The sequence below is a fragment of the Tenrec ecaudatus genome, chromosome 1 (assembly GCF_050624435.1).
Source record: "Tenrec ecaudatus isolate mTenEca1 chromosome 1, mTenEca1.hap1, whole genome shotgun sequence".
NCBI classification, from domain to species: Eukaryota; Metazoa; Chordata; class Mammalia; order Afrosoricida; family Tenrecidae; genus Tenrec; species Tenrec ecaudatus.
In genome coordinates this window covers 90,555,667-90,583,183 of record NC_134530.1, presented here as the reverse complement: position 1 = coordinate 90,583,183, position 27,517 = coordinate 90,555,667, and the positions used below count along the sequence as shown (strand labels likewise).

General features: G+C 40.1%; 1 protein-coding gene and 1 pseudogene across 1 annotated transcript in view; one reads left to right on the top strand and one right to left on the bottom strand.

Moving 5' to 3' along the window:
- The window catches only part of ITGB3BP (integrin subunit beta 3 binding protein), a 63,505-nt gene that overhangs the window by 19,316 nt on the left and 16,672 nt on the right, over positions 1-27,517 (top strand). The window contains exons 4-6 of the mRNA XM_075535066.1: positions 15,920-16,055; positions 20,078-20,147; positions 25,271-25,349. Of these exons, the coding sequence (XP_075391181.1) occupies positions 15,920-16,055; positions 20,078-20,147; positions 25,271-25,349 (285 nt within the window). The remainder of the gene's footprint in view (positions 1-15,919; positions 16,056-20,077; positions 20,148-25,270; positions 25,350-27,517) is intronic.
- LOC142429012 (RNA ligase 1 pseudogene) lies at positions 3,700-7,533 on the bottom strand (annotated as a pseudogene).

Genomic DNA, 27,517 nt, shown 5'->3' with positions numbered 1-27,517 from the left:
TGGGAGGTGGGGGAGGGGAGGAAGCATTTAGGAACTAGAGGAAAGTTGTATTTTTCATCGTTGCTACATCGCACCCTGACTGTCTTGTCTCCTCCCCAAGACCCTTCTATAAAGGGATGTCCAGTGGCCTACAAATGGGCTTTGGGTCTCCACTCCGCACTCCCCCGCTCATTCACTATGGTAAGATTTTTTGTTCTAATGATGCCTGATATCTGATCCCTTGACACCTCGTGATCGCACAGGCTGGTGTGCTTCTTCCATGTGGGCTTTGTTGCTTCTGAGCTAGATGGCCACTTGTTTACCTTCAAGCCTTTAAGACCCCAGATGCTATATCTTTTGATAGCCAGGCACCATCAGTTTGTTGAACTCCACTGTCTCACCCTCATTCAGGCTCTGGGAGCTCTCACTGTGCAATTTATTTTAGTATACATTTTAGTATACCAAGGGTCTGCGTGTAGACAATTAAGAATAGGAAGCTGAACTCCTTTCACACATTGAACCACTGAACAGATTCCAGCATCCTGGCACCACTGCTGCTGCCCACAACATATCCTCCAGCACCTTTTGTCACTGACTTGCTACTAAGTCAATTCCAGCTCATAACAACTCTGTAGGATCGAGTAGACCTGTTAAGTTGGAGTTCTGAGGTTGTAAACCTTTATTGGAGCAGACAACCTCAGCTTCATGGAGTCGCTATTGGGTTCATACCATCAACTTTGCAGTTAGCAGCCCAAAGCTGATCCCACTGGTTGTTCACCTTGGCATAGTGACTTACAGATGACCTGCTGGGTGTGGAGCTTATGATTTATAATACATATGTATTACCCTTGTAATACACATAGTCAGGTTATTGTGGGATCCATCCCACGATCAAACCAGACCAGGGACCGATGTGTAATTAAAGAAGACAAGACAGAAATGGGTGCTGAGGCCTTAACTCCCAGCTTGGGAGAAGAGTCTCAAGTTTATTTAACAATGAGTTTTTATACCTCTTGAGGCATGTACGCTTCTCGTTAATCATGTACACCAAACAAATGGGCAATTTACTAATACTGGTATTCCAAGCATTCAGAGGGAACTCAAAGCATACAAGATGAGCAAATGGTTTTAAGATAAGTGTCTGCAAGAAAACAACTTACTCTACACGTTCCTGGGGAACAGATGCTGTGGAGAAACGTCCTTCCTGGAATTAGCATTTGCGGCATCTCCCACCCCACCCCACCCCGGTCTCAGACTATAGAGTTGTGCAAGTGCTGGGAGGAGAGCACATACATACACCTTCTGCCAGGTCCTCAGTCAAACAGCTGTTTGCCCAAAGAAAGTCTGGAGGCAAAGGTTGGCTCACAAAAGAGGCTGCTACCTCTTTCTCAACTTTTTCTGTCTTCTTTCTGTAATGTCCTTCTTTGTCTCTAGTAATCTATTTTGTCTGATATTAGTGAAGCTGCTCCTGATTTTTGGAGAACTGTTTGCATGGAGGGAGCCCTGGTGGCGTAGTGTTTATGTGTTAGACTGTTGACCACTCACCATAGGGTCAGCAGTTAGAAACCACCAGCCACTCTAAGGGAAAAAGATGGGGCTTCCGACGCCAGTAAAGAGTGACAGTCTCGGAAACTAACAGCGGCAGTTCTGCCCTGTTCTACCCTGTCCTATAAGGTCACTGAGTTAGCATCAACTTGATGACAGTGAAGTGTTTGGGGGTTTGGTTAGGTTTGGTTTGCATGAAATGTAATTTGTTTTACTTCTGACCTATTTGTCTTTTAACCTATTTAAATCTTGTATATAACATACAGTTTTATCATGGTTTTTTCCTAATCTATTCTGTAATTTCTGCCTTCTAATCAGAGGACTGATTTTGTTTACACTTAAATAATTACTGATAGGGGAAATTTCCTGACTTTTGTTATTTGGTTTCTATGTGTTTTGTCTTTGTGTGTGTGTGTGTGTGTGTGTGTATGTGTGTGTGTGTGTTGTCTTTTATAGTTCAGTTCTTCAATTTTTGCATTCTTTTGTGTTAAAATATTTTCTAGTGTACATTTTAATTCTGTTACTTCTTTCATTTATACATTTTAGTCATATTTTTACTTGTTGCGATGGGACTTAATATTAACATCTTAATTTATAGCAATCTAATTCATATTAACCTCAAATTATTTCAACAATACCCAAACCTTTTACGCCTATCTAGCTTCTACCCACTCACCTTTATGCTTTTATTTTCACAAATTGCATCTTTATAACTATATGCTTATCAACTTAAATTATAATTATCTTATGCAGTGTTTTTTAAAATCAGATATAAAAAACAAGAGGGGGGTGGTTACAAGCAGAAAATGCACTTATACTGTCAAATGACCTTTCCTTTTAAGCTAAAGGTTTCATGTAGCATTTCTTGTATGTCAGGTCTCTTACTTATGAGCTGACTTTGTTTTGTTTTGAATCTAGAATGTTTCTTCAGTCTTTAGTGATAGTTTTGTCAGTTAGGAGCATTCGGCCTGTACATCTTCTAAGTCATCAAGGATGCAGTCAGCAAAATCCAAATTGGAAAACTCATATTCTTCAAGATAATTGGAATGAACAGATACACAATACCTAATAAAAAGGTCTTTCTAATGAAGAGATTTAATAAAGAGATATTTTTAACTCTCTTGACTAGGAGTAATTGTACATTTTATCTGTGTATATATACCTTGACGATGGCTTCTTTTTAATCCTTTGTCTAGGCAGCCCTCTAGCACTTTTATCTAATCAAAAAGTGCAGAGCTGAAAGGCTGGTGATTCAGTCTTTAGGTCATGTCCTATCTTCGGCATGGGAAAACCTAATGATGTGAGACATGTTTTTAAATATTTAAGTAGTAAATCCTTTAGACCATAAGACATGCTTCAGTATATACTCTATACTTTTCCAATGTGATTTCTCCTTTAACCTCATTCACAGTAAAGAAACTGGAACAGTTATATAAATCTGTATACAAGGGAGTGGCCAACATCATTCCTGTACGATCTGTTGTCGTAGCCCAAACTAGTAACTGAATACAGCAGCAATAGCTGGTGGACACCTTTGATTAACACTGTCAGGCAGAAATCTAAACTCTGGCAATTTTCTAAAAGAGATAGAACATAGAAGAAAACTATATACATTCAGCATATATTATATCCTTCCTGTTATATTACATTTAGGCTCAACATTTTATGGTGCTTTGTGTTATGCCTTCCACTGCTAACCATGACAAGATCTTCAGCTCAAACTTACCAACCCAGTGCTTCGCCTATAGTCCCAGCAGAGCTCCATGGGTTAATGGTCTCCCACGCTCACATCAATTCCACCTCATAGCACCCCATAGGGCAGGGTAGACCTGTCCTGTGGGCTTCTGAGGCTATGACTCTTCTTCTTCTTCTTTTTTTTGTCCTGCCTTAATTTGTATCTTTATTTAGACCAACCAGGTATAGTAGACACAATCCAACCTCTGAACAAGCTTGAAAGTTTACTGTAATTTACATCTTTAAGTCTAGAGTTAAGAATCAATTGCTGATTCTGAAATATTTGCAACTGGAGGATTTATTTCATTAAATGCTAGAGACCATATTGATATATTCAACACTGAACAATAAGAACCTTAAGCTACCTCTATCTTTTAAACATTCATGATATTCAGGATCCAAATATAATAAAAAGAAGGCTTATTTAAATTATATTTCCATTTATACATCAAACATATCTTTGAGCCTACCAAATTTATTATCTATTTAAAAAAATAATTTAACAGACAATTAGAATCAAAGGCATAGTTGTATTTGTGTAGGTCCCTGTTGACGATGACTGGTTTTGAATTCATGCAAGTATCTGGAATTGGCCAACGCAAACCAAGATGATGGCGATGGACCTTGATTAAACAGCCATCGTTGCAGTGCCGTACAGTTTCTTCAATTCTGCCCTCTCGGCAACCTTCAAACCATGACAACAGATCATTGTGGTTCAATGTTGGCCGATTTCTCACTTGAAATGCTCCATGTGGAATAAGAAGATGTAATGAATGCTTCTTGTTTCCTAATCCATATGGGTTTTCATTAATGTTTGTTCCTATAAGTTCCAGTGTTTGTTCTAGCAGATCTGATAGTGCTACTGCACTAATTTCCACAAGTTCTGGATCATCAGGATGATGCTTCAATACCAGAGCAATTTCAAATTAATAATTAACTACAGAAGAATGCCGGCAATATTGTTGTTTTTCTCTACTGGTACCCAACCAGGAATGTGTCCATTCTCATCAGGGACAGGTTTTCCATTTAACAGTTCTATTTCTTTCCCTGGTAGCCAGTACTCTGGAATAGGCTTGAAGTCCTCCTCAACATTCCAAAAAATTTTTTAGAATGTTGAAAAATTTTAAATCTTTTTTCAGCTTGTTTGTTGGGTTTTCTGTCTAGCCTCGCCCAAAGATATGGCCTGATGCTCCCTCTTGGCGGAGGGCTCCTCTTTCACCTCTGTCACAAACACCCACGGCATTTTCTGCTGCACCGAGCCCAGGCGCAGTTCTGCCCTGTCCTATAGGGTTGCTGTGTATTGGTATCAACTCGATGGCAGTGAGTTCAGTTTTTTATTTTCTCCTTGTCTGATCAGGTTATTTTCTGGTAGCAGTGAAGTCCTAATCCAGCTACATCCCAACCCACCTACAGCCATTAAGGATGGTAGTTGTGGTACCTGATTAGGAGTCAGCTGATGCTAAGAACTCATCTAAGAACCCTCGTCTCTAACTGTGAAAAATCCCTAAGGCAGCTCATGTTTATTTTTCTAAAGTAAATTCCATAATTAGTACTAATTAAATAACTATTATGATTTTTAAGAATGCTCCCTTTAGCTTTTGGTTCTGCTTATCTAAATACCTACAGTTCCTGTGTTTTAAACATTTCAGTGACATCATAGTCTAGAATTCATTCACAACAAGAACAACAGCTATTTTATATCCCATATTTCATCTTGAAAGAACTTAGTACTTTCTAGAGGGTTTATTATAGGTAAAAATCAGTAAAATGCAGGCCCCTTTTGGGGGGAGACTCTGCTTTAAACAAAGTAAAGAAGCAATCTGCAATTTGTGGAAGATACTGAATGAGAATGTCATATCTGTTTGAAATTATGGAGAGAACATTGGTGGGGTTTTTTTGTTTTGTTGTTAAGGGATGCTCAGAGTTCAGTTTTACAATTGTACAAGGTTTGATCTCCCTACTGAAAGAACGATGCCATTTGGGTGAGCATAAACATGGTCTCAGAGCATGGCATGGTAGTATCTCTAAGGAGTCAGTAAGTACTACATGCCGTTGTAGCTTACTATAAAAGTGACCAGCGGTAGTGTATTAAAATTCCTTTTTTTAATGATTTTTTATAGTTCATTAATTCTCTGGTGAAAAATCCAAACAGTCATCACAGATCAAGTCACTGAAGTCTTTATTCTTGCTTGTTACCAGCACCAACATTGACCTTTGCAGTCCCTTTGGCTTTCATCCTTCTGTTCTTGTATTTGTGAGCTGGTTACTGAGGTCTTGCTCTTCTCATACAGGTCAGTCTTGCAAGTCCATGTTTAGGATAAATTTTCTTTGCATCGTCTAAGGAATCGTAAATCACGCCAAAGTCAGTAGTCTCACTACCACCAAAATAGGTTCTAAATCCAAACACAAAAAATGACATCTGGTGTGATCTTGTACATTTTGGCTAGTTTTTCTAGCCGAATGTGGTAAATTTCTGTCTTAGGCAGGCACTTTTGCCTTTCCAGGTTGCAGGACATCAATGGCCATTTGTTTTCACTGAAATAGTCGATTGGCCCTGAACTTCCCGGCTGGACAGTTATTGTGACATTCATCAGGGTGGCAGATGCTCAAGCATCCACGCAAGAAAAGAAAGTGTGAAATTTCTTAATATCGCTTTTCTACCCTTGTCTTTGTAACTCCCACCAAATGATGGGTGGGACTATGCAAATACGGCACGTGTAACGCTCAGAGAGGATTATTCCGTTTTAGTTTCTATCCCCGCGGACTTTGGAGCAGGAGCAGAGGGAGGAATCAAGATCGTTGCAAGTGGAGCATGTTTGAAATCTCTGTCTGAAGTGGTTGATGCCAAGACCAGAGGCATCGTAGCCTGTAGCAAGCGGGCCATAAGACAGAACAGAGGAGCGGCGTTGAAACTGGGAGACTGTGAAGCAGAGTAGTGGGCTGGCTTCCTGGCCCATGGATGCAGAAGCCAAGAGATTGCTTGGCTGAGGCTGAGGTTTGGAAAGAGACTTGGCTGCTAGCTGAGGGGAGCTGCTGCTGTGGACCAAGATCTGTGCCCTTAATGTTTCCTGATCCTAGCTTGTGGTAACCTGTTGAACTCACCTAATAAACGCCCTTAATTGTGAGTATCATCTGTGATTTCTGTGTGGCCATTGAAGCCAATTATCGAAACTAGAAGAGAAGTAAGAGTGGTGTGCGAGGCATGGTTGATGTTAGAGTATGGGAAAGACAGACAGAGAAGAGAGGCCTCCCTCCCATTTACTGCACCAGCCCACCAGTTGCTGTCAAGTGAATTCCCAATCCGAGGGCCCCATAGATGTCAGGGTGGAACTGCATGCCTTGGTGTTTTTAATGACTGATTTTTTTTTAACGTAGATCACAAAGTAGTAACTTATTCTTTCTTTTTTACTATCTTCCTTATACATTTTGTTTACTTCTTATCTATAGCCAAATCTGTTCATCTCACTATTTTTCCCTCTGTTTTTCTAAAAGTTTTGCTAAGTAGCTCTCATCTTTGCTGAGTAGAAAGCATGTGCAATTTCTCAATTAGTACTCAGTCTTTCTCAAATCCCAGCCTTCTTAACTCGCTTGTGGGAGTCTAACAGTAGGTCACATCTTTCAGAGTTTGGTAGATGCCAGGACATAATTAGATGGCATCTAAACTCAATTTAGAATCACATCTAAGCCTCTTCAGGGATTAAAAGTTAAAGGGGCCTTGGTAGAACTTTGAGAGGAAAGAAAATTAGGAAGGTAAAATTATGCCTTTGTGCATATCACTTGGTATAACATTAAAATGTGTTTATATTAATGAGATGACTCAGGATGGAACTGGGAATGCCAAAAAGACCAAGTGATTCGAAGTTTGCCATTTTGGAGCCCTGTGTAATAATCAGCCTGATCTGGGGAGTGGAGGGAGGGTGCTATAGATCTGACCAACGAACCAGGCCTGTGTCAAATCAATTGTATCTATGTAATCAAGTCCCAGTGAGTTGGGTGGGAGTTTGCCTTATTGACGGTATTCTGCATGCATCAGTTAAGTGGAGAGGCATGTGTCACTAGGGACAGAGAGAGCCCTTTCACATTTGGAGCCTTCATAGTTCAGGTTTTATGTCAGAGAGGTTAGGCCAGGATTTTCAGTGGTTTGGCAGTGAAGACCTACTAATCCCTATGATGAGATCTCCTCCAGGGTGTGACCTGCTTGTAATATAAGTGAACACTGTGGGAAAGTTTACTTGCTTTTTTTGCTGGATCTGGATCCTGCTTCTGTTTTGCCATCCGGCCTCCAGTTTTTAGACTTCAGCTGATGCCCTGCTAGTAGATCCTGAGCATGGTCAGCTGCATGCCATTTTACCTGCTGACTTTGGATCTGTCAGCCTCTGTAGCTAGAACCCTAAGTCTGACCGTAGGTTCATCAGCCCCTGCAGCTACATGAATCAAGAGAAGCCCTCAGCATGACATCTGACCCATTGACTTGGAACTTGGACTTGGAACTGTCTCTACAACTGTGTGAACCATTTCCTAGACACAAACCTTTCTGTATATGTTCATAGACAAGCTTCATGGTTTTGCTTCTCTAGAGAGAACCATGTCTAGTACAGGTACTGGCTCAGACATTACTCTCTGTATTTCACCCGTTGATTATTTCTGATTTATAGCCTTTTGATACAATTGTGAGAATAGGGTCTTCTTGAGTCTTGTAAGTCATTCACCAAATTATTCAACCTGAGGAGGTAATGAGAATGCCTGAATTTAGAAGAGCTGATCATAAGTGAGGGTGGCCCTCATGCTTATAGCTCATAATCAGGAGATAATAACCCTTGCATTCATACATAGCTGGCCAGCAGTGAAACTAGCCTGGGGACCTTGAAGTTGCCATTGGTTTCTGAAGTGAGGCCAATTTTATGGAGGACTGTGTCCTTTACCTGGGCACTCTATCCTAACTCCAGATAGTTCAAGCCCTCCTGTAGCCGTCACAGCAGTTCTCCTCAAATTCAGGGTCAGCATGAGTTGGATTGACTCTACAATAACTGGTTTGCTTTGGGTTTTCAGCCTGTCCACCCTTCACCCCCCATTGGAGCTGGTGTCAGAAATAATTTACACACGAAGAAATAGACTTTAAGTTTCCTATCTACATATAGTAGCCATAGGCAGAAGTTTTCTCTTTCAAGGAACAAGAACAAGCAAAAGAGGAAAAAGAGAAGCCTCGGTATAGTTAAGGTAAGGCAAATAAAATAAAACGCACACACGAACACACATAGTTTTTTTTTTTTTTTATGAAAGCTAGAAAACTGTTTTCAAGGAAAAGCGTATGATCTACAGTTAGTATGTTTAGACATTTGGAAATTGGATAAAATAATTTTTGGTGAAAGTAGGAAAACAGATTGACATAAATGTACATTATGGTAGTCACTTTCATTTCTTGTACATATACAGTGAAATAGTTCTAAGCAATAAATTCTTGGGAAAGTAGGGTAGGGATTGGATAAATGTCAGGGTTTATGACTGAATACATAGAAACAGGTGAAAACTCACGATAGAGAGGTAATAGTAACAACTTGATGAAGAGACTTAAAACCCTTTCACTCTACAATAAAAGTCATTGCTTTAGAACTATAACTTGTTATTATAGTTTGATTTTTACAAAAGATATTAGTTATATTTGTGGCTACTGGATACATAAAGAGGAATATCTTTTTCTCCCTAATACAAAGAAGTATTTACTGTTAAAATCTTAACTATAAAGAGTGTATTTATATATATTTGATACTATAAATTTCTGGAACGAATACCAAAATTATTGAAAAGGGTAACATAGTCACTATTTCTTCCATGGGTGTCTTAAAAATAAAGGATAGCTGACCAAGCAATATTAAATAACTTTCAGGTTGACTACCAAGCCGAAAGGGCACCCTGGTGGCATGCAGGTTAAGCGGCTAATGGAAAGGTTGGCGGTTTGAACTCACCCTGTGGCTCTGTGGGAAAAAGCCCTGGCTATCTCTAAAGATAAATGCCTTCGGAACCCTATGGGCTGATGATCCACTCTGTAAACCTTTACCTAATTCACAGTAAAAAGTTTTTTGTTTTTTTAAAACCCTATGAGGCAGTTGTACTCTGACACATATCGTCACCATGACTCAAAACCATCTCAATAGCACCTATCAACTACTAGGCTAAAGTAACCCATCACAAGCCTCCAGACCACTCCTTCACCCTCCAAACCCAACCTGTGCCCTCTGTCCCACCTCTAGACTTCAGATTTGCTGTGCTTTTCATCTTCACGTGGTTTTTGATTAATCATTTTATTGGGGCTCATACAACTCTTATCACAATCCATACATCCATCCAGGTGTCAAGCACATTTGTACATTTGTTGCCATCATCATTCTCAAAACATTGGCTTTCTACCTGAGTACTTGGTATTAGCTCCTCATTTTCCCCCTCCCTCCCCAATCCCCTCTCCCTCATGAAACCTTGATAATTTATAAATTATTACTATTTTGTCATATCTTACCCACTATCTTCACCCACTTTTCTGTTGTACATCCCCCAGGGAGGAGGTTATATGTAGATCCTTGTCATCGGTTCCCCCTTTCCATCCCACCCTCCCTCTACACTCGCCACTCTCAGCATTGGTCCTGAAGGGATCATCTGTCCTGGATTACCTGTTTCCAGTTCCTATCTGTACCAGTGTACACCCTGTGGTCTAGCCAGATTTGTAAGGTAGAATTGGGGTCATGATAGTGGTGGGGAGGAAGCATTTAAGAACTAGAGGAGAGTTGTATGTTTGATCAGTGCTACACTGCACCCTGACTGGCTCATCTCCTCCGTGTGACCCTCTGTAAGGGGATGGCCAATTGCCTACAGATGGGTCTTGGGTCCCTGATCTGCACTCCCCTTCATTTGCTATGATTTGATATTTTGTTCTTTGATGCCTGATATCTGATCCCTTCAACACCTTGTGATCACACAGGCTGGTGTGCTTCTTCCATGTGGGCTTTGTTGCTTCTGAGCTAGATGGCCGCTGGTTTATCTTCAAGCCTTTAAGACCCCAGACTCATCATGTGTTTAAGTGTCCCTCTCCACATTACAGGAATCGCTCGTTGCAGATAACTGCAGCACACATTGATTTTTCTCTCCGAGTTTCTGTTACACGTGTACTCCCCTAAGCCCTCTTCCGTGTTGATTTCATGTTTAAGCTTTCTGAGGCCAGGGCATTTGATTATACCTATTCATATGTGACAAGAAACAAATACTGGATGATTAATAATCATTGAAGACACGTTTTAGGGGAATTCAGAAGAGGCGACAATGAATATTTTGATATGGAAGATTCAGAATATGATGAAAGAACCCTAAACTACAGAGAAAACAGGTCTTGGGAAAGCCAAGGAGAGCTGTCTATGCTGAGATCACAAGATGAACTGAAGTACAAATATCCAGAACCTGACGACTTACAACTGGAGCCCTGGCAGTGTAGTGGGTCACAAGTTGAATTGCTAACCACAGGGACAGCAGTTTGAAGCCACCTGCCATTTCTTGGAAGAAAGATGAAGTGTTCTACGCAAGTAAAGAGTTACAGGCTTAGAAACCCATCCGTGATTTAGAAATCACTCGATGGCATTGAGTGTGGTTTTTAGTGTTTGGTGATATAGACATGTAGATGAATAAAATAATGCACATGTACATATATTCTGACTATAGTGACTTGTCTATTTACCAGGCAGCTCTTTTTAAGTCATTGATTCACCAAACATTTTCTAGTTTTAGGTTACAAAGATGAACTTTAATTTAAGGTGCTGAAGGTCTGCAGTGGCAGACAGATGTAACGCATTGTTGTAATGGGTTAAATGCAATACAAGTTATCCACAAAGTCTGTGAGCGCACAGAGGAGGAAGCTACATAGAGGACTGCTTCGGATTGCCCAAATTCTCAAAGGCCCTATATGTAACTTTGAAAGGCATATGACAGCACTGAGGAATCTTGTGCTGGAGCTAAGTGCTCAGTTATGAATCAAAATGTTTGAGGTTCAAACTCCCCAGCCACTCCACAGAAGATGTGGCAGTCTGCCTTGCAAACCCGATGAGTGCTTCTACTTGGTCCTAGAAGGTTGCTATGAGTTGGAATCAATTTGATAACAGGGAACTTGGTTTTTTGTTGTAGTTTAAACCAGCACCTAGGAGCCGTGCGGGCATAGTGAATTATGTATTGGTCTGGCAGTTCAAACAACCAGATTAGGCTTTTTTTAAAGTCATTTTATTGAGGCTCTTACAGCTCTTATTACAGTCCATGCATACATCGTGTCGAGCACATTTGTGCATATGTTCCCATTATCATTTTTAAAACATTTTGTTTCTACTTGAGTCCATGGTCTCAGCTCATTTTCCCCCTCCCCTCCCTCACTTATGAACCCTTGATAATTTGTAAACAATTTTTTTTTCATGTCTTAACACCAACCACTGTCTCCTTTCATCCACTTTCCTATTGTCCATCCCCCTGGGAGGGGGTTATATGTTGATCATTGTGATTCGTTCCTCCTTCCTCCCCCACCTTCCCCTTCTCCTCCTAGTGTCGTTTCTCTCATTAATGGGCCTGAGGGGTTTATCTGTCCTGGACTCCCTGTGCTGGGAGCTCTTCAGATGAGGTTTTCTACACCCTTAAAAGTCAACATTTTGAGTAAAGTCTGTGGGAATGGAGGCTTTGAGATCTTCATTTGCTAATGGGTCATGACTCAATGTAAAAAAAAAATAGCTTCACAAATCAGCTAATGAACAGATTTTGGAATGGGCAAGGTGTGAATCTAGGAAAATTTGAAGTTGTCAAAAATGAAATGGAAAGCATGAAGATTGATATCCTACTCATTAGTAAGCTAAAACGAACTGGTATTGGCTATTTTGAATCAGAAAATCATGATTTACTCTGCTGAGAATGACACAATCAAGAGGTTTGGTGTGTGGCATTTGTTGTCAGATGTTTCAAAATCAACCATGAACAACAATGCTATCTGTAATTGGATTATATCTATTCATCTTCAAGGAAATCCAATCAATACAACTATCGCTCAAATTTATGCACCAACCACTAAAGCTAGTGATGACTCATATCCTTAGAGATCTGTATACCACACAGAGAATTTTGAGATTAGAAGGCTTAGAAGAAAATTAATTTGGCGGCCCCCATACCAGTTACGTGGACACCTGCCCCTCACCCCAGAAGAATTTGCTTGAGAGGACGGCACTGAAGCTGCAGCTAGGGGAGAGAGCCATGTTCGATTAGGGCAACTGGGAGCAAAGGGGGGAGGAAGAGAGAGTGGAGCACATCCTGACCCATCAGGCCTGGAGGACGATAGCGCCTCTCTGAACAGGCAATGGACGAGTGGACAATATAATGTGGCTGATCCCACTATGAGACACACTGTCCCTTGATGGACCAGGGCCCTAAGGGGGACAACACTGGAGACTCAGTGCTGGGACTGGCCCAGACTGACCCTGTGACACTGAGGCAAACCACTAAAGGCATGTGGCAGAGCAACCATGGGAGCAGAGCAGGGAGCCCCCGAGGGAGTACAAAGGACAGACTCTGGGGCCAAAGCATGGTACCCCATTGGACCTGACTGAAGGACACGCCTAGAGATCAAAAATCAGATCTTGATCTATTTACAGGTTTTTTTTTCTTTTCTAATTTTTCTTTTAATTAATTTTTTCTTCTATGGGTAATTGTTGTCATAGCTGTGTTCTCATCGCCTATCTTGCTATGGCTTGATTTTTTTGTGTGCATATTATTATCTCTACAGATCTATCTAGATAAGATAGACTGGATGAATAGTCTGGAGGAGAAAACAACAGGACCAATGGTTCCGGAGGGACATGGGAGAGGGGGGATAAGGGGCTAAGGAGGTGGTGCTGACCAACCCAGGGACAGGGGAGCAATAAGTGATCCAAAATCAGTTGCAAGGAGAGCATGAGAGGCCTAGTAGGGATTCAGCAAGGGCAAGGTAACCGAGAGAAATTGCTGAAACCCAAATGAAGGCTGAGCATGATAGTGGGACAAGAGGAAAGTAAAAGGAAATAGAGGAAAGAACTAGGTGACAAAGGGTATTTATAGAGGTTCAAAGACTGGAATGTACATATGTAAATATATTTATAGGAGTGTGGGGAAATAGATCTATGTGCATTTATTTATAGGTTTAGGATTAAGGAAGCAGATGGACATTGGGCCTCCACTCAAGCACTTAGTCAATGCAAGAACACTTTGTTCTATTAAATTGGCATTCCAGGATGCATACCTTCCCAACACGATTGCTGAAGAAAAATGTGTGTATAAGCAAATGTGGTGAAGAAAGCTGACAGTGCCTGGCTATCAAAAGATATAGTGTCTGGGGTCTTAAAGGCTTGAAGATAAACAAGCGGCCATCTAGCGGAGAAGCATCAAAGCCCACATGGAAGAAGCACACCAACTTGGCTGACCACGAGGTGTAGAAGGGACCAGTTATTAGACATCAAAGAACTAAAAATCATATCAGTGGGTGTTCACCTTCCTGATATGATCACTGAAGACAAACGTGTGCATAAGCAATTGTGGTGAAGAAAGCTGATTGTGCCCGGCTATCAAAAGATAGCTTAAAGGGTCTTAAAGGCTCTAAGATAAACAAGGGGCCATCTAGCTCAGAACCAACAAAGCCCACATGGAAGAAACCCACCAGCCTGTGTGACCACGAGCTGTCAAAGGGGTCAGGTATCAAGCATCAAGGAACAAAAAATCATAACATTGAAAATGTGGGTGAGTGCAGAGTGGAGACTCAAAGCCCATTGTTAGCCAACTGGACACCCTTTACTGAAGGGTTGTGGGGAGGAGATGAGCCAGTCAGGGTGCAGGGTAGCAATGATGAAACATACAACTTTCCTCTAGTTCTTAAATGCTTCCTCCCCACCACTATCATGATCCCAATTCTACCTTACAAATCTGGCTAGACCAGAGGATGTACATAGGTACAGATAGGAACTGGAAACACAGGGAATCCAAGACAGATGACTCCTTCAGGACCAGTGGTGAGAGTGGCGGTGCCTGGAGGGTGGAGAGAATGTGGGGTAGAAAGGGGGAACTGATTACAAGAATACGTATAGCCTCCTCCTTGGGGGAGGGACAGCAGAGAAGAAGGCAGGGGAGACATCGGACAGTGTAACATATGACAAAATAATAATAATTTATGAATTCTGAAGGGTTCATGAGTTAGTGGGGAGGAAGGGGGACAATGAGCAGCAGATATTAAGGGCTCAAGTAGAAGGCAAATGTTTTGCGAATGATGATGGCAACAAATGTACATATGTTCTTGACATGATGGATGGATGGATTGTGATAAGAATTGTATGAGCCCCCAATAAAATTATTTAAAAAAAGAAAATGAATTTGGATATATATTGGTCTCATAAAAGACTAAAAGTAATAGAATGAAAATGGTACTTTTCATTCCGTAAATGAAAGTCCAGCAAAATGCCATGTACTGCAAACCTAATACTCAGGAAAGAGAAAAGATCCCAGTGGATGTCAGAAGAGACTCTAAAACTTGCTCTTAATCGTAGTGTAGCTACAGCAAGTGGAAGAAAGGATGAAGTCTAGGAACTGAACTGAAAATGTCAAAGGGCAGCTGAAGAAGACAGTCAAATATTATAATGAAATGTGCAAAGATTTTGTCTGCTTGGATCTACCATCGAGGCTCATTGAAGATGAAAAGGAGTGGCAGTGGGTCAGTCTGCTGCACACACGCTCTTTAGATTACTGAAAGCAAGTTTGTTACTTTGAGGACTTAGGTACACCTGACCCAGCCATGATATTTTCCAAAGTCTCATGCATTTGAAAGTTGGACATGAACAAGGAAGACTGTAGAAGAACCAATTTTAATTGTGCTTGAGAAGAATGTTCAAAGTACCATGGACTGCACAAAGGACAAACAGATCTGTCATGGAAGAAGTATGACCACCACAGTACTGAGGCAAGGATACCAAGACTTCATCTTACATAGTTTTGACATGTCAGGAGACCCAGTCCCTGGGGAGAGACTTCATGGTTGGTAAAGTGGAGGGGCAACAAAAAAAGAAGTCTCTTGAGATGTATTGACCCAGTGGCTGCAACACTGGGCCCAGGCATAGGAACCTCCGAGGATGCGCAGGACTGTGTCGTGGCAGCTAATCCAGATCAACCATCTCTGAAACCCACAGCAACAGTTCTACGCTGGCCTGTAGGGTTGCTATCAGTCGTTGGAATTGGCTTGACAGCAGAGAATTTGGTTTGGGAAACCCAGTAGTGATCTTAGGATTTCCTTGTAGACCTTAGTTAAAAGGCACCCTTGAGCGTTTCCTTGCCCCACAACATCATTACACTTCCTGTTCGGTTTAAAAACAAACAAGCAAACAAACAAAAAGCTCACAACATGGCTGGACAGTAGCCTTTTAATGTTAAAATGATGTAAATACTAAGTTGAGATGCCTTAATTATTGTGGAGGCTTGAAATATGTACATAACTTCAAAAGATGTTGGTTTTGAATGTGAGAATTATATTTATATTTGAAATCTGAAAAGAATAAGCTTGCTGAGTTCTTAAAGGTAATTTTAAAGACCTATAACTAATCAAGAGTATCTCTGTCCCAAATCATTATCTTAATTACAGTCATTTGAGCCTTCAAACATCCAGGAAAAAAAAAGTTTTGCGAGTTTTTCTCCAACAACTGGGACCTGGCAAATGAGTCCATTTGCTTCGCCCACAAGTTCTGAAAAACAAGAACACAGATGTCGGTCTTCAAATGGTTAGTTGAACTTTTTTTTCCACTTATTTTATTATTTTTCTAGATAATAGGAAAATTAAGATTTTGATTTAATAATACATGACTTGGCTGTAGCTGATTTTTCTCAAAAGAATTCAATGTAGAAACAGCTAGAATAGAATGTAGACAGCACAATAGACATAAATGTAAACTTTTTAGGCACTTATTTTTAAATGCTACTGCAGACTTTGTTCCCTTACAATCCTATCCATTAAGTAAAAATTATGGCCTGACTGCCTTCAGCTACTATCAATTATAATGGTTACAGATACACCCCTTAACAAGCTATCTGTCATGTGCATAAATTAAAGGGCACATAATTCAGGTACTGCTGCACTACAGTTTAAGAGTGATAGTTCTAAATGTTATTTTTTGCCATGTTGTCCATTTTAGGTTTCTCTACATTTAGCATATCCTTAGACAGTTTCCCTTTATTTGTTATATTTCATGCCCCTCTTTTCTCTGTACTATTTTAAATGGGTTGGCAAAACGTTTATGGAATTATCCATTAGAGGAAGACTCGCTTAATATAAAGTTATTTATTTTGTAAAGAATTGTTTGCACGATTTTGGCAAAACATACTCAAGTATAAGCCGATGTGAATATCAGCCAAGGAAACTAATTTTACCACAAAAACTGCATTAAAAATATGCTGAAAAACTTGGCTTATACACAAGTCTGTAGAGTATTTGTTACTCTGTTAGTTTATCATTTTATATCTCTGGTAGTTTATGTATTTTTTAAATGTAGTAATCTAGAGTGTATTAATATTTGAAGAAGTCATGAACCAGTGGCTCCTAGTTTTTAGAACTTTAAGCATGCTCAAATTTAATAAAGTATGATTTAGATAAGCTGTGAATAGCCTAATTTATCTTTCATTGTTAAACACTTACTAAAGGTTAACACGTACTATGGGCTACAGAGAAATGGGGAAATTTCCTCACTAACCTGATTTTATTTAAATGAAACACATCATGAGATTATAAACTTTTTCCCCATTTTTTAATTAAAAGATCACGAATGACTTTGACGTTGTCTAATCATGACTATATACCTTAAAGCTATTACTTTTAGAATTGCATTCACAAAGTTGTATGCAAATACATACATTTTTAAGTTACATAGTTCTTTTTAATATGTCCCTAGTATGCTTCTAATTATAATTAAAAATGCCCTAGGTTATTGAACATCTCTATACTAAAATGTGAATAGATTTTAAGTGGATATATACTCAGTTTCCATGTTGAAATTAAATATGAACTTAAGGGAATAGGCCTTTTGCCCATGAAAAGATTGGTCACATGATTGAAGTTGACATTTAGGTGGTAATTATTACAGATTATAGTTCTAAGTAAGCTCTTTTAAAAGTCATACAATAAGGGTGTCTGAAGTACTGACAATAATCTTTTTCTGGACCTATGCAATAGCTTCACTGGTTTACATTATGATTATTTATTAAACTGTATATTTATGTTTTATATATTCTTCAATATGTATATATTATACACAGCATTTCAAAATAGAGGAATACAATGCCTAATTCTATACTAGATGATGTTATGTGTGATCATTACATTGCTCATCCTAATATGTCATCCTAGATATATATTAAAACCAAGAAAACCTGATTCTTTCTTTATTTTTTGGAAGCCTGATTCTTCTAAAATGACCTAAGTTTCAAAGAAAACATGACTTTATTAACTAATTTAAATTCTAAATGAGGCCATAACTATATTAACAAGGTCCACTCTTAAAATATTGTACAAAACATTTTTGGATTGTATCTAAATAAGCATTTTTATGTAAATAACATTTCAAGCATATTTTATGCGCTACTCACTTTCCGCCATGACATTTAAGGACATGAATAATCTAATGCCTCAGTACCTCCTCTGCCTCCATCCCTCCGTTCTCCCAGTGTCTGTGTTCCTCTAGCCATCCTGACCTTCGACTACTTGTCATTCTGAGCACCCCTGCACTTGCAGCTCTTTCCACCTGTAATTCTCTTGCCTCCAGCATATTTTTCTACATTTAATATACCATATTCTTACATATATGCCACACACCTTCTACATTTGCCATTTGCTGCCTCGTCTGGGAGGTGTTTTCATCATACGTGTAGCTATGCCAATTTTCTTTACATGTTACGGTTAAGAAAAAGAAGGGATGGAAATGGTTGGCAAATGTAGATGGCATGTGCGTCTTGTTTGAAAGTACAGTGTGTTTGAACTTTTTGAGTAGAGAAGATATTTAATTTATAGTTATCAAAAGGAAGACAAATCTGGTTCTGTGTCTTCCCTATACTTGTACTCAACATGAGCCGATGTACTAGCTTAACATGGAGTGACTGGCTCCAGCTCTGAGAACAGAGTAATACAGTGTGCTGATAACCTTCCCTGCCTTCTAACAAATTGCTCCAAACTACGAGGTGTTTAAGAGAAGAAAGGGGCTGGTAAATCTTATCCGCTCCTTCACTTCAAAGAAAACATCAGCCTTACTATTTAACAATGAGAATAGAAGGTTACACAGCAAATTTGGTATAATTAATCCTAGTACTTGTACGCTGGACAATGCATGTGAGGATTTCACCCAGAGTGTAGTGAGATAGCACACAGAGAAAAAGACATGGTACATGTTTAAAATGGGAAAGGAAAATAATGGATAAAATAAGAAGGGCCAACATATGACAGGAGTTGCATAAGAGGGAACAGAAGAGAAGGGAGCAGGGGCAATAATAAAAGATTTAAGGGTTATATATTTTCTATAACTAAAATAAAAAACAAACCCACTGTCATCAAGTCATTTCTGACTCACAGCGACCCCGTCAGACAGGGTGGAACTCCCCTGTGAGTTTCTGAGACTATCGCTCTTTGCCAGAGGTGAAGCCCTGTTTTCCTCAGGTTCATAACTAAAGAAAGATACATTTCTAGATTAAAAGAGTATACTTATTTTTTAATGAATTCAAACGTACCCCTGGTCATATCATGCATAGCATCTTAGATGGAATTTACTGTGACTGTTCAATAAATACTTGCAGCTAGCAGTCCAATGAAGAACCCAAAGTGCCACCAGGTTCCTTAGAATAATTGTGTGGAACCACATGCAAAACTGAAAATCCATGTTCAAGGAGCTGGACCCTTTTTTCCCTGCAAGCAGCTCCATTTTACGGTGATCTCACTAGAAACTTATTTTCTATTTGGTCATCTTACCAATTCCTTGTTACTTTGAGGATAAAATAATGAAAACTGGAAGCGTTAACCCCATAATCTTTTCTTTAAACATTTTATTAGGGGCTCATACAACTCTTATCACAATCCATACATATACATACATCAATTGTATAAAGCACATCTGTACATTATTTGCCCTAATCATTTTCTTTTTTACATTTTATTAGGGGCTCATACAACTCTTATCACAATCCATACATATACATACATCAATTTTATAAAGCACACCCGCACATTCCCTGCCCCAATCATTCTCAAAGCATTTGCTCTCCACTTAAGCCCTTTGCATCAGGTTCTCTTTTTTTCCCCCTCCCTTCCCTCTCCCCCCTCCCTCATGAACCCTTGATAATTTATACATTGTTATTTTGTCATATCTTGCCCTACCCGGCGTCTCCCTTCACCCCCTCTCTGTTGTCCGTCCAATCCAATACTCTTAAGATACTTTATCTAGCGAATGTATTTTAAATTGTGTAATCAAATTGATTTCTCTAACTTTCTCCTTAATGTGCCATGTTCTGATGGCACATTGTGCCATCAGAAATTATAAATTATAAAGCAAAATGGTTTTGCTTTATAGGTTAATAGTGAATAAAACTTAGAAGAATGAGAAATGGAATAAAAATCATTATTGAGAGTTTTGTCAGAGTATTTTGCCTGCCTATCTTTCATTTGCCATTCTTTTAGTTTCTGTTTAAAATTTGGCCATCTAAATTCTTCTCAGAATTTGGGACTTCCTCTTTAACCTGTGTCCTTCTGTTTATTGTACACATACAGGAAAGAGGGGGAAATCAAATTACCTCCGTTCCAGGTTACCTGAACGACATAAGTCTGCATCGAATGATAAGTAAGTTGGTTCATTTTAATAGTACACATGTGTGTCTTACAATTAAAGATCCACACTTATTAGTGTGGTAACTTAAGGGAGATCATTCATTACAGAAAATAACACACCCCTGAGTTGTTCTCGTTCTTCAGGAAGTAAAAGACTTGGTCAAGTTGAGCTGTAGTGGCATTTTGTAAGTTGTCTTGAGTCAGCTCTGCCTCATTTGAACCCCCTACAGAAAAGAGCAAACTATTGCCCCGCCCTTTGCCCAGGAGCATTGCTGGGTTTGAGTCCATTGCTGAAGGCCTTGGGTGAATGCACTTCTTTGAGGGTGTTTCTCACATGGTCTCCTTCTCCAGCAACCAAAATAAGCAACTAGAAATCTCAGGCAAGGCAATATTTTGTGATTCGTGGGTTTTTTTCCACTGGTTAATTTCCTAGTAGATGACCAGGTTTTCTTGCCAGTCTATCTTAGTTTGGGAGCTCTGCTGAAACCTGTCCACCCTGGGTGTTCCTGCTGGTATTACAAATGCCAGTGGTATAAAACCAAAACCAAGCCAGTGCCAGCCAGTCAATTCCAAGTCATAGCAATCCTCTACAGGCTTTTAGAGGCTGTACATATGTATGGAAGCAGATAGCCTCATGTTTCTCCTTCTGAGCCACTAGTTGTTTTGAACTCCTGGCCTTGCAGTTAGTGGAACATTCAACAGTTCTGCTTGGGCTTCACCAGTAGCATAGCTTCCGACGTTAACAGCAAAATGCAAGCCCTCGCTGTATGGCAAATTAGCAGGGTTGGGCCTGGTTTTCCAAACTTATTTATAATAGAGACCATCTTAAGGTTTACTGTAAGGTGAGCACAATAGCCTCTTCAGATTAACATAAATGGAGAGGTAATACATTTTACGGAACCATGATATCTACCAGTAGCTGGTACAAGGAAGAGCCGGGAGCACAGAGAAGCTAACAGTAAGGACCCTAGAGGAACTTGAAAGACTCGCCTATTCAGTACTCTAGTGTTTTCATGTTGGCCTGCCAGTGGTGCCATTATCTGCAGAAAACTATTACACATGTACAAGTATTCAGGAAAGAGGATTTCTGTCTCCCCACTGAGGCCACAAGGGTTGAATTCAGCAGAAGTTTGTTGGATTTTCCAAATAGTTCCAAGTGTTTAACCTATTTATTTGACCAGTGTTTTCTGTGCACTTCACATTATAGCATCTTGAAGCTTTTACCAGCTAAGAGTTTACGGTTATTTTGTTACATGTCTTCCCTAACCTAGAAATGGCTTATGTTTTATGTTTTTGCTCACCCCCTGCCCAATCCTCCCACCCCCTCCGAATGCATTTTCCCACACTGTATCATAATTTTTAGTTTTGACCCCGGGTCAAGCCACAAGTTTCTTTTCGTTATATACCTGAAGTACAGTATTAAGCAGCGGTAGGGTGTCGGGTGCTCTGAGGTTGGTCCTGAATCGCAGCAGCCTGGTGTGCGATAGAACGAAGCACAGCGTGCTCTTTCTTCATGCCCACTATTGTCACATTGGAGCCCGCTGTCGCAGCCGTTATACGGAGGTCCTTCTCCTTGGCGGTTAAAAGATACACTGAGGGCCATTTAAGGTTCAGTCAGCATGGAGGGGAGTGTCCCACCGCAAGCAGTGTTCCCTTTATGTACTTGAGAAGTTTTCTCTAGCCATGCACCCACAGCGCTCAAGGTTTTCATCAGTTCTGGTCTTTCCAACCCCGAATTTTTATGTGTATGTGAAAAATTACTGCTCCTTCCATCCTCCTGTGAAAGCTGGCATTTCCTCATTTGAAGTAATCACAATGAAGTATTAGGACATTTTTATAACTTGGTAGTTTAATTTTAAAAATTAGATAATACACATATATAATAAAAACTTCAAATTATACAAAAGGATATACAGTGAAAAGAGTGTGGCAAGTAACAATTGATGAATCACAGAGAATCTTTTATTTAAAAGATGATTCCCACTAAACCCATTAAATTTCTGATTCAAACAACTAAAGTGTAATAAGCTTAGAAATAAAAGGCATGAAGAAGGAGATGTTTTTGGACCAAAGAGTTACTACATAAGCAAACCAACCCATACTTGCTGCTCTACCCCTGAATCAGCCCTCCATTAGCTAGTTATGGTTTTTTTCTGCTTTCTCCTTCTAAGCCCACTAATTTGCCCTAAGTTCCAGATTTTGTTAACCAGAACTCCCAGGACAATGAGCTTTCTATTAGCAAGGAATGAGCCAAAACTTTTGTTATTAGTCACTTAGTAATTTGCCTACATTTATTTAATTTATCTCAATCTAAAGATTCCTGTTATTTAAGTATTTCATTCTATGAGTTGTTAGAGTTAGTGAATTTAAATACAAGCCAAGATATTTTACAATATATGAAAAGAATGCATTTCTCACAATTTTTCCACTCATTATAAAATTGCTCAATCATAAATCCATAAAGCAATTTTAATTTTGTGGATCAGTTTTAAATGATCATAACATTTTATGTTTTCTTCTGGCAAGATTCCTACTTGCAAAGCAACTCAAGAAAAACTGGGCAAAAGACTGACACTTCACAGGAAAGGCTGTACATGTTACCAATAAACATGAGAAGGTGCTTGATCAGATAAATGCACATTAAAATCTCACTGAATGTTACTACATATTCACTACCAAAAAAAAAAAAAATCATTGCCCCAAGTCAGTTCCAGCTCCTGGTGACCCACCACGTTAGAGCAGCCTTATCCCATAGGGTTTCCTTGGCTGTAACCTTTATAGTTGCAGATGACTAGGCTTTTTTCCAGAGTCCCTGGGTAGTTTAAGAGCTCATCACAGACTGCTCCTGTGATCAAGGACTGGGGCCCTGCTGAATCTCAGCCCTTCCTTTCCTTATGTAGATGGACCCCAGTTTGTACCCATAAGCTCCCCTTCCTGCCTTAGCTAAATTAGGCCCATCTCCAGTCATTCATATTTAAAAGAGGCTGAACCAGTGTTTCTGTGTTCTTAGACTGACAGTATAGATAAAAGGCCAGCAGCAGTTTCATACACGGGGGGAGTAAATACTTATGAAGATTGCCACTTTGTCTGGGGTGAAGACAGTGGCAGCCACATTTCCCTCAGAAACTGCTCAGCCAGGAATTTCTCTCTCAAGATTATGAAAGCCTCTCCCCCGAGTCAGAAAATGTAGAGAAATATTTCCTGAATTTCTCAGGATTTAGCAATTGGATGACAGTTATAAAACTAGCGCATGAATTCTACTGACAAAAATGGGAGAACGGGTATTCATCTAGGAAAGAGGAGGAGGAAAAAGAGAATTAAAGTAAGCACAAAGGAGAAGATAGAATGTCCTCTAGTCCACTTGATCCTGCAGTGAACCAAGAAGTTTCCCTGCAAACACAGCAAAGGCATGTCTTAAAAGCGTGTTATCCAGATAATTCCCATCAAGTCCAGACTGCTCTGCAAGCTTATCAGAAACAGTTTTGGGGACTTAGCTGAGCACCCCAATGACCTTCCTCATTTGGGAGAAAGGATTGCTAGTATGCCCTTTGAGGAACCTTCAAAACAGTAGTCCTGCAGAACCTAACCCCACATGATTTTCAGAGAAGTATCACCAGTGCCTCGAAGGTGTGAGTTAAGACAAGAAAGAGGGGCTCTGTGAAGGCCACAAGCCTTTGAATACTACATAAGAGCAGAGTAGCTTACTTGACTCAGTTTTACATCCCGGGCTGCATTCGATAGGTTTGGGCATCATGTAGAGAAAAGAGGATATCACCAGAGTGACCTCATTCTTTTGCAGCTAAATGGGAGAGGCTGGAATTTTTTTTATAACACCATCTCTCAAATTGAAGTTTTGATATTAAGTAATCAGATGATTTGAAGTGAAAAGACAAAATAACAAGTTTTTTAAAGGGGAAAAAGCTGTGTATCCAATATCCTCACATACTTTTTAAAGTGTGCTTATTGTTCTCTATCCTTTGGTTACATAATTACACCCTTAGTTGAAACATATAGTGTGTGTCTTATCTATGAAAATTTAACCTGGTGTGGATATTTGCCTTTTTCTCAGCACAAAAGTGTAATGGTAGTTCTGATAAAATTTTGGAAAGCATTCAAATAGTATTTCTGGTTTTCTCATAATTTTTTTCAATTTATTGACATATAATTCCTATACAACACATTTCAATGGTTTCAAAATGTTGAAGAGTTGTGCAATCATCTCCACAATCAATTTTAAAACAATTTCTTCATTCTTGTACCCATTATTAGCTTCAAAGCTCCTCCACCACAACCCCAGGAAACATCTAATCCAGTTACTGTCTTTATAGATTTACCTATCCTAGATGCCACATAAAGAAAAACATGCAACTTGACCCTCCACAACCAAACCCCAAAGCAAACTCACTGCCATCGAGTTGATGGCAACTCATAGCGGCTCTAGAGAGCTGGGTAGAACTTCCCATGTGGGTTTCTGAGACTGGAACTCTTTATGAGAATAAAAAGCCCTGTCTTTCACCAGCAGAGTGGTTGGTGGTGTTGAACTGCTGACCTCATGGTTAACAGCCCAGTGTGTAACCAGTAGACCTGCAGAGATGCATAGCAATTACAAATAAAACACTGAAAGGCCTCGGTGTAAAAGGGAGCAGAAAGTAGTGAGATCTAGAACAAATTGTCTCATCCCATAAGTTAATAATATAGATAAGGGCTGTCCAGAACAGTGGCCATAAGCCATGTGTGGCTATTAAGTACTTGAAATAAAAGATAAATGTGAGTAACCTAACGTGAAATGTGCTGTGAGTATAAAATACACACTGGATTTTTACATAGATATTATTATTTCTATTAATCTTTACAAGAACAGACAGCCTCATCTTTATCCAGGGGAGTGGCGGGTGGGTGTGAACAACCGACCTTGCAATCAGTAGTACAATGCTTACACTGAGAGCTGATTACATAGTTCATGTCTGTAAAGGACTTAAGGAATGGAGGAACATTTACATCTTTTATCACTTTGGAAATATAAAAAAAGAATTGGAGAACTGAACTTAAGATTCTTCAAAAAGAATGATAGCTCTGAAAATGACTCGCCATATTTAAGGGCTTACTCTTGCTAAATAGTATTTCTCATTCACTTAGATTCATGATGTTATTATCTGAAGTTGAGAAATCATCAGAAAGTGTCATGGAAATGATGCAGAATTTAACCAGTATAAAGGTCTGTGGGTTTGGGGGTTGGTTTGTTTTTAATTTAGATCATTTTATTGAGGGCTCTTACAACTCTTATTATAATCCATACATCTATGGTATCAGACATATTAGTACATATATTGCCATCATTCTTTTCTAAACATTTATTTCTATTGAGTCCTTGGAATCAGCTCCTCTCCCCCCCCCCAGTGGCCCCTTAATAGATTCTAGATTGTTATTATTTTCATATCTCACACCAACCACTGTCTCCCTTCCCCTCTGGTTTCTGTTCTTCTTCCCCCTGGAGGGGGTGCGTGGTTATGTGCCATTCATTGCAATTGGTACCCCCTTCCTCCTCACCTCTCCCCACCATCCTTCCACCCTTTTGATATCACTAATCCTATTCCTGGGTTCCATGTGCTGTGAGTGTTTTCTCCTGCCTTTACTCATGCACATGCCTGGTCCAGTCCAGAGTGGGAAGCAGCACTGAGGTCATAATAGTAGGGAGTGAGGAAACCTCAAGGAACCAGAAGTATATTGTGTGATCCATTGGTGCTCTACTGCACCCTGATTGACTCATCCCTCTCTGTGACCCCTCTGTGGGGGGATGTTCCATTGTCTAAGGATGGAGTTTGGGACTCTACTCCAACACCCCTCATCCTCACCAACACGTTTTGTTTGTTTGTTTGTTGTTGGTTATGAATCTTCTGGTGCCTGTAACCTGGTTCCGATGACACCTCATGATCTCACTGTCTGGGTGTGCTTCTTTCATGTGGGCTTGTCGCTTCACTGTTGGATGGCCACTTGTAACTTCAACCTTTAATAGCTGTATCTTTTAATAGCCGGGCGCCATCCTCTGTCTTCACTACATCTGCTTATGCACCCATTTGTCTTCAGTTATCGTGGGGGGGGTGGGAGGGGTGAGCATCACAAATGCTATTTACAAATGTCATTTTATTAAAACAAAGTGTTCTTGTATTGAGGGAGTGTATGAGCTGAGGCACAAGGCCCATCCTCAGCCTCTTTGTATTGCCTTATAAATATATGTACATAGGCCAATACCTCTATTTTTTTGGTTTAATGTATTCTCATAAGTGTATACTTCTGTCAGTACCTCTATCTATCCTTAGCTTTGCTTTCTAGAGCCTTCCTCTGTTTCCTTTTTCCTCCTCTTGCCCCACCATCACATTCCCCCTTCTTCCACCTCTTAGTACCTCCTCTCATCTAGATTGGTGTTGCTCAAATACCCACAGGATCTCTACAACCACCTAGATGTTGGTTTTAATTCCCTGGTTGTTCCCCTGTCTATGGCATTGTTTGCTCACCACACATTACCACCCCCCAACCTTCTTCCCCCAAGATTCTTAAGGGCCGTTGGCCCCATTTCTTTCTCCCAGAGCTTCCTTCCCATGTCTGTCTTAGATAAGTAGGCAAACCAACAATGTCCTAAACCAAACAATAAGAAAACAAAAGGTTGGGAAAAAAAAGGAGAGGAAAAAGAAGAAAAACCGCAAAAGCAAACACAGTTCCAGGTCTGTCGTTGCCTTTTATGAGTCTCTCCCTTCTGGTCCTGGGAGAGTTCCTAGCCTGAAATCTGTTTGTGGGGCTCTTTAGGGGTTGTGTAGATTGGCTTTGCTCCAGTTGCTGATTTGGAATGTTCCCTTCCTGATGTATTCTGCTGCGGGGGATTCAGGCCACATTATATCCCCTCTGTGTGTCCCATTATTGTCCTCTGTTGCTGTACGCTCCAGGTAGAGGACGTGTCTTGAGTTGTTGGCAGTCCCACAGTCCTCTCTGTACCTTAGCAGCTCCATGCAGGGACCTCCTCCTCCAGAGTTGGTGTGCCCATATGGAGTCTAGGCCGGCTGTCCCTTTCTTTTTCCTTCTTGGTTTGCTTCCGGGTGGGCGTGGTAAGTTGGCTTTCCCCCACCTGAGATTTAGGGTTGTTCTCTGTCGCACATACTTCTAGGGCTGGGTCGTATTGGCTCTGGTTGGGGTCGGCCCTGCAGCCCAGTCTTTTCATGCATTCCTCCATGTGGTTATGTTGCCCTCCTGGTTTGCTGTGCCCTGGTGGGGTCTGTGTGCACACTCCCAATTCTTGACTCCTCTCCCTCAACTTTGTTTTCTTTTTCACGTAACTTTATACTTCAAATTTTTCATATATTCTTTGGAAAAGAATAAGTTAGAAGCCTCAAA